General features: G+C 41.6%; 1 protein-coding gene across 1 annotated transcript in view; it reads left to right on the forward strand.

The window, feature by feature from the left end:
* LOC123510707 (cap-specific mRNA (nucleoside-2'-O-)-methyltransferase 1-like) overlaps positions 1-16105 on the forward strand; it is an 88353-nt gene that overhangs the window by 54343 nt on the left and 17905 nt on the right. The window contains exon 11 of the mRNA XM_045266040.1: positions 2029-2251. Within this exon, the coding sequence (XP_045121975.1) occupies positions 2029-2251 (223 nt within the window). The remainder of the gene's footprint in view (positions 1-2028; positions 2252-16105) is intronic.

The raw sequence follows: 16105 nt of genomic DNA on the forward strand, positions 1-16105 counted from the left end.
GGCTTTACCGAGTCCTTCTTCCATCTGCTTCTTGTAGTTAGCTTCTTCCTTTTTTCAGTTCTTCGTTTTCCACTCCTAGCCTAGCTTCGTTTTCTTCCACTTTTATTATCCTTTCTCTCAGGTTTTTAAACTTTTTCCTGTTCTTCATTCTCTTTCATTCCCATACTCTCCTTTATCCATTTATCTAATTTACGTTCAATAGTCAACACTCTCTTAAGTAGTGAAATATTCGCCGTATTGAAACCTTGAAATGCGCTCTCTCCCTCTTCGACATAGTGATCATCTTCTTTCATTCTTTACCTAGTCTCATACCTGCATTTTGATGGAATCTCTTCTTTACTCATGATTCTTTAACAGTTAATTTCATGAAAAAAAACAAGTCCACACTACTTGCTCTGGCCACTGTAAATACTATACAATAGGTACGTAGTAAAGATCAGCTGATTCTCGGAGCGACGCCACTGCATCCTTCCTCAACTGCGTCAGGTGTGTTTTGTGTGTAATTCACCTCGGTCGTGTGCTGGTCACCCAGCCAGTCTTCCCCATTATGGAGTGAGCTCAGAGCTCATAGACCGATTTTTGGGTAGGACTGGGACCACATCAACACACAACACACACCGGGAAAGCGAGGCCACAACCCCTCGAGTTACATCCCGTACCTATTTACTGCTAGGTGAACAGGGGCAACACATTAAGAGGCTTGCCCATTTGCCTCGCCGCTTACCGGGACTCGAACCCGGCCCTCTTGATTGTGAGTCGAGCGTGCTAACCACTACACTACGCGGTGTGTGTGTGTGTGTGTGTGTGTGTGTGTGTGTGTGTGTGTGTAATTCACCTCAGTTGCCTGCTGGTCACCCAGCCAGTCTTCCCCATTACGGAGCGAGCTCAGAGCTCATAGACCGATCTTCGGGTAGGACTGAGACCACATCAGCACACAACACACACCGGGAAAGCGAGGTCACAACCCCTTGAGTTACATCCCGTACCTACTATTTACTGCTAGGTGAACAGGGGCCACACATTAAGAGGCTTGCCCATTTGCCTCGCCGCTTACCGGGACTCGAACCCAGCCCTCTCGATTGTGAGTCGAGCGTGCTAACCACTACACTACGTGTGTGTGTGTGTGTGTGTGTGTGTGTGTGTGTATGTATTTACCTAGTTGTAGTTTTACAGGGCCTGGGCTTTATGCTCGTGTGGTCCCGTCTCCATATCTACACTTATCCAATTTTTCTTTAAAACTATGTACACTCTTTGCTGACACCACTTCCTCACTCAAACTGTTCCAAGTCTCAACACATCTTTGCGGGAAACTAAATTTTTTAACATCTCTCAGACATCATCTTTTCCTTAGTTTCTTACTATGTGATCTTGTGCTTCTAAAGTCATATTCTTCTCTCAGGATCAGTTTCTCATTATCCACTTCATCCATTCCGTTAATCAATTTATAAACTTGTATCAGATCCCCTCTCTCTCTTCTGTGCTCCAAGGTTGATAGATCCATAGCCTTTAGTCTCTCCTCATATGTCATCCCTTTAAATTCTGGAACCATTCTTGTAGCCATTTTTTGTAGTCTCTCTAATTTTCTTATGTGTTTCTTTTTATGGGGAGTCCACACAACTCCTGCATATTCCAATCTAGGTCTTATTTTAGTACTTATCAATTTCTTCATCATTTCCTTGTGTGTGTGTGTGTTTCATATAATTTTTGTATTGTAAAGTGTTCAAATGGTTGTGTGAACACTAAATAGTAGTTTGATGGTAACTGACATGGTGCCAACTATGGAGCTTTGGGACTCCAAGACCAAGATGAGGTGTGGCTGAGAGGTGGGCAGGCATGTAGATCAAGCAGAGCAGGGCAACCACCACCACACCCAGTCCCTGTCTTATCCAGCATTGTATCTTCCTGACATTGTCACCACCAGCTGCAAGGCCACAGTTTTGTGTTATTCACCTCTACTGGTTTAAGTAAAAGGAAAACTTTGGACTTTGTGTCATTACAGCCATAATAACAAGTGTGCATTTCCCACAGGTCTTGGTGGCTGCAATGTGTTCCGGTGGGAAGGGCGAGGACATGCCACATGGATGAGAGTGGACACCAGGCTGGAGCTCCCACCAGATACTCTTGTGTATGCTGAACTGGTCACTGAGCATCGTGGTGAACACAAGGCACAGCGGAAACTGACCACACTTCATCTTATTGATGGATTGATACTGAATGGAAAAGACATCAGAACTTTGCACATTGTGGAGAGGTCAGTGAGCCCCCTCTTAAGTTTTGGTCTTACTTTTTTTTCTTTTTATGCAGGAGGGGCAACTGACCAAGGGTAACAAAAAAATGGGAAAAAAAGGTCCACTGGGTTGCCATTTCCCTTAAAGATAAAGTATGTTATCCAAAATTCAGGGACAAATGTCTTGAAACCTCCCTCTTAAAAGAAGTCAAGTCATAGGAAGATGGAAATACAGAGACAGGCAGGGAGTTCCAGAGTTTATCAGTGAAAGGTATGAATGATTGAGAATACTGGTTAACTCTTGTATTAGAGAGTTGGACAGAATAGGGGTGAGAGAAAAAAGAAAGCCATGTGCAGTGAGGCTGTAGGAGGAGGGAAGGCATGCAGTTATCAGTGTCATTGAAAAGGAGGGGATAGTTGTCTGGAAGCTTGTGTTGAGTTGATAGATGGAAGAATTGAAACCTTTCTTCTCTGTTCCACACCCTTGTGGTCTCTTGTCCACCTCGTTTGCCTCGGTTACCTGCCTGGGACCTTTCTCTGGTCCTTCGATCCTTGTTACGTCCTCCTTAAAGCGGCGTCACACTAGCACTTTTCCATCTTCTTTTTCCGTCAATTTTGTGACGACTGTCAACTTTTGCAGACGGTGGCCGTCACACACAAGTTTGCTTCCGCCTTTGCCGCACTTGTCAATTGTAAACAAACATGGGTCCTCATTCACCCCAGCAAGCTGCGGCTTCTTTGCACCTTATAATGTAATCAATCAGCTGTTCTGTGATCCCAAAGGCAACGGTGACCTCTAATACTCTCTATGAGAAATTCGTCAGTGTGTTTTGTCCACTGCTCATCTTGGCCAGCTACTTGGAAGTTGCCTTGGAAATATTCAAAAGCATCGCACATTCACACTCCCCTGGAAATGTACACAAACAACTGAGGAACTTTTCATTGCTAGGCTAGAAGAAAAAAAAATATGTATACAAACATATATATTCACCAACTCATTTTAATTTCATGCCATGATAATAGCATTCTTCCGTTTAACAAAAAAATATTTTTTTAATAAAAGTGTTGATTAGAAACCATAGTTCTTATTTTGACTAAAAATTGGCACTAGACGAAAACGATGCGTTCCGTCTGACTCAAGACGACGGAAAGAGTTGACGGAAGAGTAAAAAGACGACGTAAATTGCCTGAGACGACGGAAAAAGTGCTAGTGTGACGCCGCCTTTATGAGCCCTTGCGGTCAGCCTCACTGAGGGATGTCTCGTTTAAGACCGTGTTTCTTCTGGCGCTCGCATCAGCTCATTGGGTTAGTGAGCTTCATGGCCTGTTGGCTGAGGTGTGTCACTCCAAGGGATGGACGTCCATGACCTTTTCCTTTGTCCCTGATTTCCTAGCTAAGACTAGCTAAGTTTAGGGCTAGCATTCATTTGATGAATTCACAATTCCTTCTCCATGATCTTGTTGGGGAGGATGAGGTAGACCTCCTTCTTTGTCCGGTTCGGGCGGTCCGTGAGTAGGTATCTTCACAGGACTAGGAATTGTCGGCTGTCCTGCTCTAGGTTGTTGGTCACAGTTTCGGATTCCAGATGAGCTGTCCACCCTCATACCTTGTCTAAGTGGATTTGTCAGGTGATTCGGAGGGCCTATGTGAGTGTCTTGGAGGAGGAGTCGCACCTTCTGAAAGTGAACGCACATGAGGTTCGGGCTGTTGTGACCAGTGTTCTCTTTAGCAAAGTTAAGAGTCTGGACTTGGTCCTCAAGGCTGGCACGTGGAAGAGTATGACCATCTTTGCCTCCTTTTACCTAAGAGTTGTTACTTATAGGTATTTAGATACTTTTTCCCTTGGGCCGATAGTTTCAGTGCTGAGGGTTGTTCACTGATGCTGGTTTAGTTTCATTCAAGTTTTTCCTTGTTGTCAGCAACAAAATTTACAGATAAATTATTTTCCTTGTTTTTGGGTATTTTGGAGATCGTGTCTGCTATCTTCGGGATTCTGTTACACCCTCCCACCTATACTTGGGAATCTGGCATACGTAATTACATATGGGTAATTAGTATATGTAACAACAAAATAGTTTTTTTAAAGTAAAAACTTTTTTTTGTGAATATACTTACCCATATGTAATTACATAGTAAGAGGTTCCCTTCCTCCCTCCCCTCTGTGTTTCTGTCAATTTTGGCAGAAAGGATCTGAGATATGGTTGGCCAGCTGGGCTGGTGGTTCCCGGTGCACATGCGCACGGAGGTGATGTGGAACTTCTATAGGCATGATCTCTATATATAGAGGTGCAGTTTGTTTTTCTGTGCTGAGTGTGGGAATAATGGCATATAGGCATGTGTAATTACATATAGGTAAGTATATTCACAAAAAAAAGTTTTTACTTTAAAAAACTATTTTCTAGGAACAGACTGATTATAGAGAAACTTCCAGCATGAAGGAAAGGTAGAAGTTGATAGGCATAATTAAAAGAGTTTGGCTAGGCAAGGTGTAAGCACAGAAGCACAGTTTTTGAGAAAAATAGGAAGGACCCCATCAGGTCCATGAACCTTCTGAGGGTTTAGGCCAGCGAGGGCAAGAAAAACATCATTATGAAGAACTTTAATTGAAGGTATTAAATAGTCAGGGGAAGGGACAAGCCCAGAATCATCCAAGGTGGAGCTGTTAGCAAAGGTTTGAGAGAAGAGTTCAATTTTAGAGACAGATGAGATGGCAGTGGTGCCATCAGGATGAAATAAAGAAGGGAAAATAATGAAGTAAAGTTATTGGGGATATTTTTGGCCAGATGCCAGAAGTCTCAAGGGAAGATTGGAGTTTGAAAGATTTTGACATTATCATTTTATGAAGAAGTGTTTGGCAAATTGACTTGGCATGATTCTGGGTAGAAATGTACATTGTATGAGATCCAGGTGATGAAAGGCTCAAGTACCTCTTGTGGGCAAGCTATCTATCATGTATAGCATGAGAACAAGCTGTGTTAAACCAAGGTTTAAAAAGTTTAGGTTGAGAAAAAGAGTACACCTCCATGCTAGACACTATCACCTCTGTTATGCGTTCAGCACACCGAGATGGGTGTCTGACATGAAAAAACAATAATTGTTACAGGGAAGATGAGCATAATAGCTCCTCAGATCTCCCCAACTGGCAGAGGCAAAATGCTAGAGGCACTTCTGTTCTGGGGGATCATGAGGAGGGATTGGAGAAATAGGGCAAGATACAGAATTGAGATAGTGATAGGAGGAGTCTAACGAAGAAGAGAAGGTAACAGCATAAGCAGAAAGATTAGAGATAAGGAAGAGATCAAGAATGTTGGTCATATCTTCAAGTTGGTCAGAAATATGGATAGGGTGTTGGCACCAGTTGCTCTAGGTCATGGAGGAGAGCAATATTGAAGGCTAGTTTACCAGGAGAGGAAAGCCAAAGCTGATGGTGAACATTGAAATCTCCGAGGATGGAGATCTCCATGAAAGAATAGAGGGATAGAATGTGCTCCACTTTGGAAGTTAAATAGTCAAAAAATTTACTATAGTCAGAGGAGTTAGAGGAGAGATAGACGGTACAGATAAATTTAGTTAGAGACTGACTATTGAGGTAAAGGTAGATGGTGGAGAACTCCAAAGATTGAAGAGTGTGGGCACGAGAGCAAGTTAAGTTGTTGCGCACATAGACGCAACATCCAGCTTTGGAATGCAAATGTGCTCCACTTTGGAAGTTAAATAGTCAAAGAATTTACTATAGTCAGAGGAGTTAGAGGAGAGATAGACGGTACAGATAAATTTAGTTAGAGACTGACTATTGAGGTAAAGGTAGATGGTGGAGAACTCCAAAGATTGAAGAGTGTGGGCACGAGAGCAAGTTAAGTTGTTGTGCACATAGACGCAACATCCAGCTTTGGAATGCAAATGAGGATAAAGAAAGTAGTAGGGAAGAGAAAAGTTGCCTCAGACAGCTGTGTTTCAGTGAGGAAAAGAAGATGAGGTTTAGTAGAGTAGAGGTGGTGTTCTACAGATTGAAAATTAGATCTAAAACAGTGGTTCTTAACCTGGGGTACCTGTACCCCCAAGGGGTACGAAACCTTAAACCTAGGGGTACGAGACATGGTAGCCAGTGCAATGGTACCGTATATTTACCATGACAAAGCAAAACATATTTTCCTAATTTTCCTCTTACTATAAGTCTCAATTTTTTAAGTTAGTATTAATGTGTTGGTGTATTATGTAGTATTACTCATAATTACTGTTATAACATGCATTCATTGAATCCTACTAATTGACACTTCATTTGAAATTTTAAAAAAAGTGCCTTTGTTCAGTAATTAAGAAATCTAATAATTTCTCAGCAAGGTTTTTATCACTAATCCTTTTCATATGTTTATGTAGTGTTTATATTGGAGGGGGTACGAGAAATTTTTCTGAGATATCAAGGGGTACGGGCACTGATAAAGGTTAAGAACCACTGATCTAAAACCATGAATATTGCTGAAGTGAATGAAAAAGTTGAGGGAGGGGTCAAGACATTTTTCGTTGCTACCAGGAGAGCAGTCCGACATGGAAACATTTATAATAATAATAATGATAATAATTATAATATAGTTGTGATGATAAAGATAGTCAGAAAAAAAATGTATTTTAAGATCATAGCAGTATGTTGATAGAGATAGAGTGTGGATAAATGCATAGATACAAACATTGAGTGATACATAATTTTCTAAGTACATGAGTCAGGCTATGATACAACAGCATAAGACATTTTCAAAATAGGTTCTAAGGGGAAGGGGATTTAATAGAAAAGAAAATAAACTTACAGAACAATAATTTATGGTCTTAAGCACTAGATGAGTGAAAAAAATTCAGAAGTTAAATTACTCAAATATTCATCAACCTACCAGAAGTTCTTATGGAAGGGGACTGCCCTTCCAAACAATAAGTTTTACCCTCCCTTGCCCTCCCACACCATCATCTATATATGGCATGAATTATTATTATGAATTATTATTATTATTATTATTATTATTGTTATTATTGTTATTATTGTTATTATTATTATTATTATTAACATCATCATCATCATCATCATCATCATCACTATCATTATTATTTACATATGTGAAACTTCATGTCTTTCCCTCATTTTCTTAACTTTTAAAAGTTTGTGTAGTAGGTCAACATACCCAAAATTTATGTTTCAATTTATTTAACACTCGCAAATCCAGCAGCGTGTTGTTAGGTAGACAATGAGTCTTGATCCAGCATCCCACATCCTCAAGGCTTCTTCACTACCATAGCAAGTGTTACTGTTCACTCATATTTATGTTTCACTAATCTTTCATGGTATTGAAGCAGGTTGTCTGGTAAAGAGAGGCACATGGCCTTCTGCTGAAGGTAAAATTGTTAAAATAATTCACTGGCTGTAAGGAAGAGTATATAAGCCTGGTATAATGGCAGATGTATAAAAGCTAAGAGGGAAAATGATAAGGCTTGGAAGAAATTAAAAAAGCAGAGAAATGAAAGCAACAAACAGCAGTATAATGATGCGAGAAGTGAATGTATTAGAGTAAGGAGAGATGAAGAAAGAAACTTTGAGATAGATGTGGTGCAGAAAAGTGAAGATGAACCCAAGCTTTTTTACAAGTATATAAATGGTAAAATGAAGAATAAGGAAACAATAGAAAAAATTGTTATAGGAAGGAAGAAATACTAAACAGCAGAGGAAATGAGTGAAATAATGAAAGAGAGTTTTAAGACTGTTTTCACTGAAGAAGAGGATTTTATAGAACCAAATAGAACATTGCATTGTTAAGGCTTACAAGAAATCATAGTGCACAAAGAAGAAATTGGAAGACTACTAGAAAATTTGGAGGTTAGAAAAGCGATGGGATTGGATAGTGTGTCAGGCTGGGCACTAAAGGAATGTAAAGATCAGTTGTTAGAACCAGTTTGGGAAATGGTTACAAGCTCATTAAAGAAGGGAGAGTACCTTTGGAATGGAAGAGAGCTACTATAATCCCAATATTCAAAGGAGGAAAGTCAACTGAGCCATTAAATTACTGACTGGTGTCACTTACAAGTGTTGTGGGGAAGATGTGTGAAATTGTTATCCAAGAAAAATGGTTTAAATATCTGGAAGAAAAACAAAGTTGTATTGAACAGACAGTTTAGGTTCTGGACAGGTAGGTCATTTGTGTCAAATTTATCAAGTTTCTACTCAAGAGTAGTAAAAGGACTGGAGAGCAGAGAAAGATGGATGGACACTGTGTACCTGGACATTAAAACTCATTTGATAAAACCCCTCATAACAGATTACTTTGGAAATTGGAGAACATAGGAAGACTGAGAGGAATAATATTAGATTGAAAAAGGATATAAGAAAATTAGAACGGATCCAGAGGATAGATACAAAGATGGTGCCGGAATTAAAGGACCTAACATATGAAGAAAGGCTGAAGGAAATGTGACTTCCAATTTTACAAAATAGAAGAGAAAGAGAGAAGCTAATAACACTGTATAAAATAGTTAATGGCATTGAAAAGATAGACATGCAAGACCTGGTACTGGTGACAGATGGAGCTGGAAGGACAAGAGGACTTGCAAAGAAGATCAGGAAGAGGCAGTGTGTGAAGGATATTGGAAAATAGTGTTCCACATAGAACAGTGTAAAAGTGGAATGCTTTGAATGATGAAGTTGTTGCATCACATGATGTGCATAGCTTTAAGGAAAAAATCAGATAAATGGAGATGTGGAGACAGGACACTGTGAGCCCTGCTCAAACCCTGTACAATACAAGTAGGTAAATAGAGACACACACTCTTTGACAGAGAGCAGATGTGGAACAGCTGATCTCCTGTAAACAAACCAGCAATCACCAAATTTACCTAGAAACGTATTATAAGGAAATAAGGCTATGTATTAGTGCAAGGTCCTTTCTCCATACAGTAAAAAAAGGATTCTAAAGAGGTGAACATCCATGAAAATTACAGTCATGGCTTTTGCTTTAAATGACAGAGAGATGTGGGGATCACCTTTTCAGGGATTTAGTGAAGATAAGAACAAGGAACTGCAAGTAGAAATGCAGATTAGAAAAATTAACCTTATGGAGAGTAGAGTAAGTGACTTGATGGAAAGAGTGATCAACTTGCAAAAGAGGCAACATGATATGGAAGAAGAGAACAAAGTGCTGAAAACTCAGTGTGCTGAGCTAAAAGATACACAAACGTATAGAGTTAGTAAAGAAAAAGGAAAATGAAGTGATAGAAATGAAAGGTTGAACATCTTGAATGGAAAAGGAAAGAGAGGTGGAAAAATTTAGTTTTAAAAGAAGTCATGGAAGCACAAATGAAAGAAAGGATAAACCTAACCCAAGAGATAGTGAAGGTAATCAAACAAAAGGAATGAATGGTAAGGGATACAGTGGACAATATGAAAAGTATAGTTATCTTTGGCTTGAATGAAGAAAAGGAACCTGTAAAATCAAGGAGGGAGAAAGAATAAGAAAAGGTAGTTAAGGATGTTGTAAGAAGTGTTCAGGGAGAAGGTGAGGATTGGGTGATTGAAATTGAGGAAGTACATAGACTAGGGAAATATACAGATGGAGGGAGAAGACCACTGAAAGTCAAATTTAGAGCACAAGCAACAGCATCAGAGATGATACCACATGCATGGAGACTGGACAAGACAGAACAATACAAGAAAACTAGGATAAAATGGAACATGAATGAGAAGGAGAGAAAAAGATTAACAAACTTATAAGAGAGGCAAATGAAAAAATGAGAACAAATTGGAGGAAGAGAAGAAAAAGTTTTACTGTAAGGTCAATGATGAGATGAGGAAATGGTATCTGACAAGGAAAGAATAAGAAGAGTCAGTAATGTAAGTTAAATGTTCAGTTGTATGCACAAACATAAATGGAATGATATCAATGCTGCATGAAACTAATAATTATATTAAGATAAAGCAGCCAGACATCACAGGTATTACAGAAACTGAACTAAATGATCCAGCAGAAAATATAAATATTGGAGATGGAAATTATAATGTGTGGTTAAGATCTAGGAATAGTAAGAAAGAAGTTGGAGTGATGCTACTGAACAAGAGGAATGTAGCAGTGGAAAGTCTAGAGACAGGAGAAAGTATGGCAGAAGTAATTAAAATAAAGATAAAAAGGAAAGGGAAAAGGAAAAAGATATTTTACCGTAGCATATGTACCACCAAAAACTAATGCATGGAATCAAGATATGTATAAAGAAATGTTGAGAGATATGGGAAATTGTTTTTGAAAGAAAATTGCATGAAAGTAGGAATGTAACACTTATGGGTGACTTCAGTTGCAAGGTGGTATGCTGGGAAAACTGGAGTACACAAGGAGAAGAAGAGTCTTGGGGATATACACTATGAAACCTAATAATTATTATTACTATGACACAGTAGATTGGGGAAACTACAAGAGTTGGGAGGAAATGAGGAGGCATCGAGGCTTGAGCTATTGTTTACAAAAGAGATTGAAATCATTGAAGAAATAAATTATCAGTAAAAGCAACCATTTATTAATTGAGTTTTGCCTGGACAGTGGCTCAACAGTAAACAGGAACAAACTTCACAAAAATGGAAGATATAATTGCAGAAAGAAAGACTTCACAAAGTTTGGGAAATACTTCGCAGAAGTTGATCGAAACCAACTGTACACAGCAAATAATGTACAGGGAAAGTGGGAAATATTTGTGAACATTTGTAATGAAGGGGGTAACAGATATGTTCCCAAAATCAGATCCATTGAAGGGGAGAGAAAAGATGAATGGTGTAACACAAGACGTAAATTAGCAAAAGTGAAAAAGGAAACAGCATGGAATAAATAGATGGAGAAAAAGAGGACATAATAATTAGGAAGAATTTAAAGTAGTAAGAAATTAATGTATGGGTGGTGTAAAGAAACTCAGGGAGAGCAGGAGCACTTTATTTCTCTTACGTTTTGCCCATAGGGCCTCTTCAGAGAGAATGACATAGGCAGGTGTTGATGATTGCTGGTATAAAATACCCACACTGGCTATGGTGGCCCGTTCTGTTCTTGTCTCTCTCCTTAGCGGCGCTGGTGCCACTTTTTCTTGGCATTCTGACTGTGGTCATTGTCGGAAGAGTCGCTGGTCTTGGTGGAGCTCTTCAACATGTCGGCAATGAGTTTTTCGCAGCTTGGGAAGTAGTTCTTCGTGGGAGGTGCTTCATCGTGGCTGAGCGAGGTGTCTCACTGCCACAGGCTCATGCCCTTGGTGGTTGTGGCAGTGTCAGTGGTGGTCTTTTTCATATTCTTTGCTTGCCGGCCTTTTTTAAGTGCAGGGGAAGCAGTGGTGTGGTGTGGCTATGTAGGCTTCTGTTGGTGCCTACCACATCCACGACTTCGTTCTCTTCCTCTTCCTCCTCGGTGCCCGTTCCCTCCTCCATACGGTCTTCATGGCGAGGTTCTTCTTTGGGCGGCTGGCGTCTTCTCTGCGTCTTCTGAGCGCGATGGCATGTGGTGGTGAAAGCTTCCTCAGGGATGCTAATGGCAGGCAGCCCGTAATGCTTCAGCAGAAGCGGTATCAAGGTCTGCAGGCAGCGGGTGTCGTTGCCTGCGAGCACTTGTGCCGTGCAGTTGCAGGCTTTCATCTTGAACTCCGCTTCTGCTGCTTTCCTGGCCCTGGGAGACGATTAAGGGCGGGGAGGAGGGCATTCCTGGTTGCCTTCCCTGGTGACCTCTCTGGCCTCTGGTCCCTTCTTCCCCTTGAAGGTGGTGAAGGTGGCGTTGTCTTCTTCTCGGGGTAGCACTTTCCTGAAGGATCTCTTCAGGCCAGAGTAGTGAACAAAAAAGTCTTTGTTGGCTACGGAATCACGAATGAAGCCGTAGCCAGACTTCCTGTTGTACCACTTGAAGGTACCCTGGTGTTGTTGAGCTGCCATCGCGGAGGTGTTCACTCTCTCGCTTGCCTGAGAGGAATGACACAGGCAGGCAGGTAGAGCAGTATATATATATACATGTCAGGAGAATCACGCCGCTGTGTGCTGGAGAATGGAGCGCGCAGATTGGTTGATTTCGGGAGGCCTCCCAGTCGCCCTGATGGTGAGCTGCGCCGCTGCACGGGAAAGGCAAACAAATCCTTCCCTGTGGTTTGTTGTTCTCTCCGTCGTGATGTATGTGGCCTCGACTTTTTCTTTCCTTCTTCCTTAATCCTTTTCGCAGAGTTGTCACCTCCGTCTAGTTAGGAAGGTGCCCTGCGTCCCTGGCATGCACCACTAGTGAGTTAGATGTTCTGTGGCGGCGCATGTCGTTTTTGTGTTCGTAGATCTCCTCTTTATCCCCCGTTCTGTTTCACCAATGTATGAGGAAGGGCACCCACTGCACGGGATCCTGTAAATGATGCTGTTCTCATTTGTCTTCCGCTGTTGGTTGTTGGTAACGATGTCTTTTGCCCTCTTTCCTGCACAGTGGACTACTCGTAAACTGGCCCTGGCGAGGAGACGGGATATCGGTGCCGTTTTCTTGGAGTACGGCACGACCAGGAAATTGTTTTCCCTTTTCATTGGGTTTTCATTTCTTTTCCAGATCTCTTCCACTTTTCGTTTTAGTTTAAGAAGCAAGTCTGCTGGGTACATTAATCTTTTAAAGGCTTCCATGATGTATGTACACTCGTCGTTTAGAAACTCCTCACTGCACACTCTAAGGGCACGCAAGAAGAACCCAATCACTATGCCCGATTTTGTTTTTATATCGTGTTGTGAAAGGAAATGAACGAAATCGTCCTTGTTGGTGGGTTTTCTGTAGACGGAGAACCTTGCTTTTCCATTTTTTCTGTGAATCAATGTATCTAGAAATGGTAACACTTCATTTGTTTCCTCCTCCACTGTAAATTGTATGTGTTCATTCACCTCGTTGAGATTCATTCCCCATCACATGTACCAAATATTCACTTTCAAGCATTTCCATGTATAGGGAAGTCATAACAGCACCAATGGGGGAACCCATGGCTAAACCTCTATGCTGAACATATTCCTGGTCACCGAACGCAAAGCACCCGAACTTCACACACAGAGACACTAATATTATGTAATCCGCCTTGTTCACTGGTAAAGACACTTTCACTAACACCTTCGATCACTTTTTGCACTGCCTTCATGGCTCCAGCTACTGGAGCTCACTACCCCCCACACCTCAACAAAAAACTTAGAGAGGAAGAACGACTACAGAAGGAGAGGTGCTTTGCGTTCGGTGACCAGGAATATGTTCAGCATAGAGATTTAGCCATGGGTTCCCCCCTTGGTGCTGTTATGGCTTCCCTATACATGGAAATGCTTGAAAGTGAATATTTGGTATGTGTGATGGGGAATGAATCACTATGGTTTTGTTACGTTGATGACATACTAGTGATAATGCCATCAGATACCAACGTCAGCGACAAAATCAGCAAGCTCAACGAGGTGAATGAACACATACAATTTACAGTGGAGGAGGAAACAAATGAAGTGTTACCATTTCTAGATACATTGATTCACAGAAAAAATGGAAGAGCAAGGTTCTCCGTCTACAGAAAACCCACCAACAAGGACGATTTCGTTCATTTCCTTTCACAACACGATATAAAAACAAAATCGGGCATAGTGATTGGGTTCTTCTTGCGTGCCCTTAGAGTGTGCAGTGAGGAGTTTCTAAACGACGAGTGTACATACATCATGGAAGCCTTTAAAAGATTAATGTACCCAGCAGACTTGCTTCTTAAACTAAAATGAAAAGTGGAAGAGATCTAGAAAAGAAATGAAAACCCAATGAAAAGGGAAAACAATTTCCTGGTTGTGACGTACTCCAAGAAAACGGCACCGATATCCCGTCTCCTCGCCAGGGCCAGTTTACAAGTAGTCCACTGTGCAGGAAAGAGGGCAGAAGACATCGTTACCAACAACCAACAGCGGAAGACAAATGAGAACAGCATCATTTACAGGATCCCGTGCAGTGGGTGCCCTTCCTCATACATTGGTGAAACAGAACGGGGGATAAAGAGGAGATCTACGAACACAAAAACGACATGCGCCGCCACAGAACATCTAACTCACTAGTGGTGCATGCCAGGGACTCAGGGCACCTTCCTAACTAGACAGAGGTGACAACTCTGCGAAAAGGATTAAGGAAGAAGGAAAGAAAAACAGTCGAAGCCACATACATCATGACGGAGAGAACAACGAACCACAGGGAAGGATTTGTTTGCCTTTCCCGTGCAGCGGCACAGCTCACCATCGGGGCGACTGGGAGGCCTCCCGAAATCAACTAATCTGCGCGCTCCATTCTCCAGCACACAGCGGCGTGATTCTCCTGACATGTATATACAGGCAACCCCCGTTTAACGAAGGGATTACGTTCCTAAAAAACACTTTGTTAAGCGGAACTTCGTTAAGCAAACCGATTATATCAAGTATAACCCCTGATTTGAACTTCCATTGAGAGTAAGCAAAGCGAGAGTGCATCATAGTACAATAAAAGGTTTAATGAAAGTAAAAATTATGAAGTTAAACATTTAGGTAGTTTAATTTAAGTCATTATAATGTACACTAATGTATGTATGTACGTAACTTTATAATGTTGATGATCTTAACTTTATGAAGGGAGGGAAAGTGAAACGGGAAATACACTAACCGGCAACCTGTGGAATGTAAACAAAGTGCGCATCATGGTACTGCATACAAAACTTATGTACCACATTTCCACAAGGCTTTCCATTTTATCCATTGTAGAGTCACAGGTTCTGGTGGTTCTTTTAGCTTGCAAGGAAGATGAGGTCTCACTAGCCTTCTTAATAGAGTATCTTGACTTGAAAATAGTAGACAGTAGATGGAGTCAAGCCATAGTGGGAAGCAATGTTATTAGTTTTCTGGCCTTTCTCTTGTCTGTGAATAATACCCAGCTTCACTTCGAGAGTAAGACACTTCCTGGTCTTCTTAGGAACGTTAGGCCACATTGCAGGGTGTTTTGGTGGTAAGTTGAACTAAGGAAGATGAGCTGCTGGTGACGCTGTTATGTTTTGACTGGGTAGTGAGTGGTGTGTGTGATCTTGATCTTGATCTTGATGCTACAGGTGACACAGAATTTCTTCTGAGTCAGGCCTTTGTATCGGCAGAGCCTGTGTTGTCCACGAGAGGCTTGATCTTGATCTTTGTTCTATAGGTGTCTCAGGATTTCTCCTGAGGCAGGCCTTAGTACCAGCAGCTCCTGATGTATTCAAAAGCCTGTCAGCTTGCATGATACAGTGGGGCTTTCAAATTTGGAAAAAATTTACCTGGATAAAACTTCGTTAAAGCGAGTTTGATGTTCGTTAAACGAGCAGATGGTATTAAAATGAAACCTTCGTTATAGCGAAATTTCGTTGTGTGAACCTTCGTTAAACAGGGGTTGCCTGTATATACTGCTCTACCTGCCTGCCTGTGTCGCATTCCTCTCAGGCAAGCGAGAGAGTGAACACCTCCGCGATGGCAGCTCAACAACACCAAGGTACCTTCAAGTGGTACAACAGGAAGTCTGGCTACGGCTTCATCCGTGACTCCGTAGCCAACAAAGACTTCTTTGTCCACTACTCTGGCCTGAAGAGCTCTTTCAGGAAAGAGCTACCCCGAGAAGGAGACAATGTCACATTCACCACCTTCAAGGGGAAGAAGGGACCAGAGGCCAGAGAGGTCACCAGGGAAGGCAACCAGGAACGCCCTCCTCCCCACCCTAAATTGTCTCCCAGGGCCGGGAAAGCAGCAGAAGCGGATCTCAAGATCAAAGCCTGCATCTGTACGGCGCAAGTGCTCGCAGGCAATAACACCCACCGCCTGCAGACCTTGATACCGCTTCTGCTGAAGTACAATGGGCTTCCTGCCATAAGCATCC

Source organism: Portunus trituberculatus, chromosome 30 (genome assembly GCF_017591435.1).
Source record: "Portunus trituberculatus isolate SZX2019 chromosome 30, ASM1759143v1, whole genome shotgun sequence".
NCBI lineage: Eukaryota > Metazoa > Arthropoda > Malacostraca > Decapoda > Portunidae > Portunus > Portunus trituberculatus.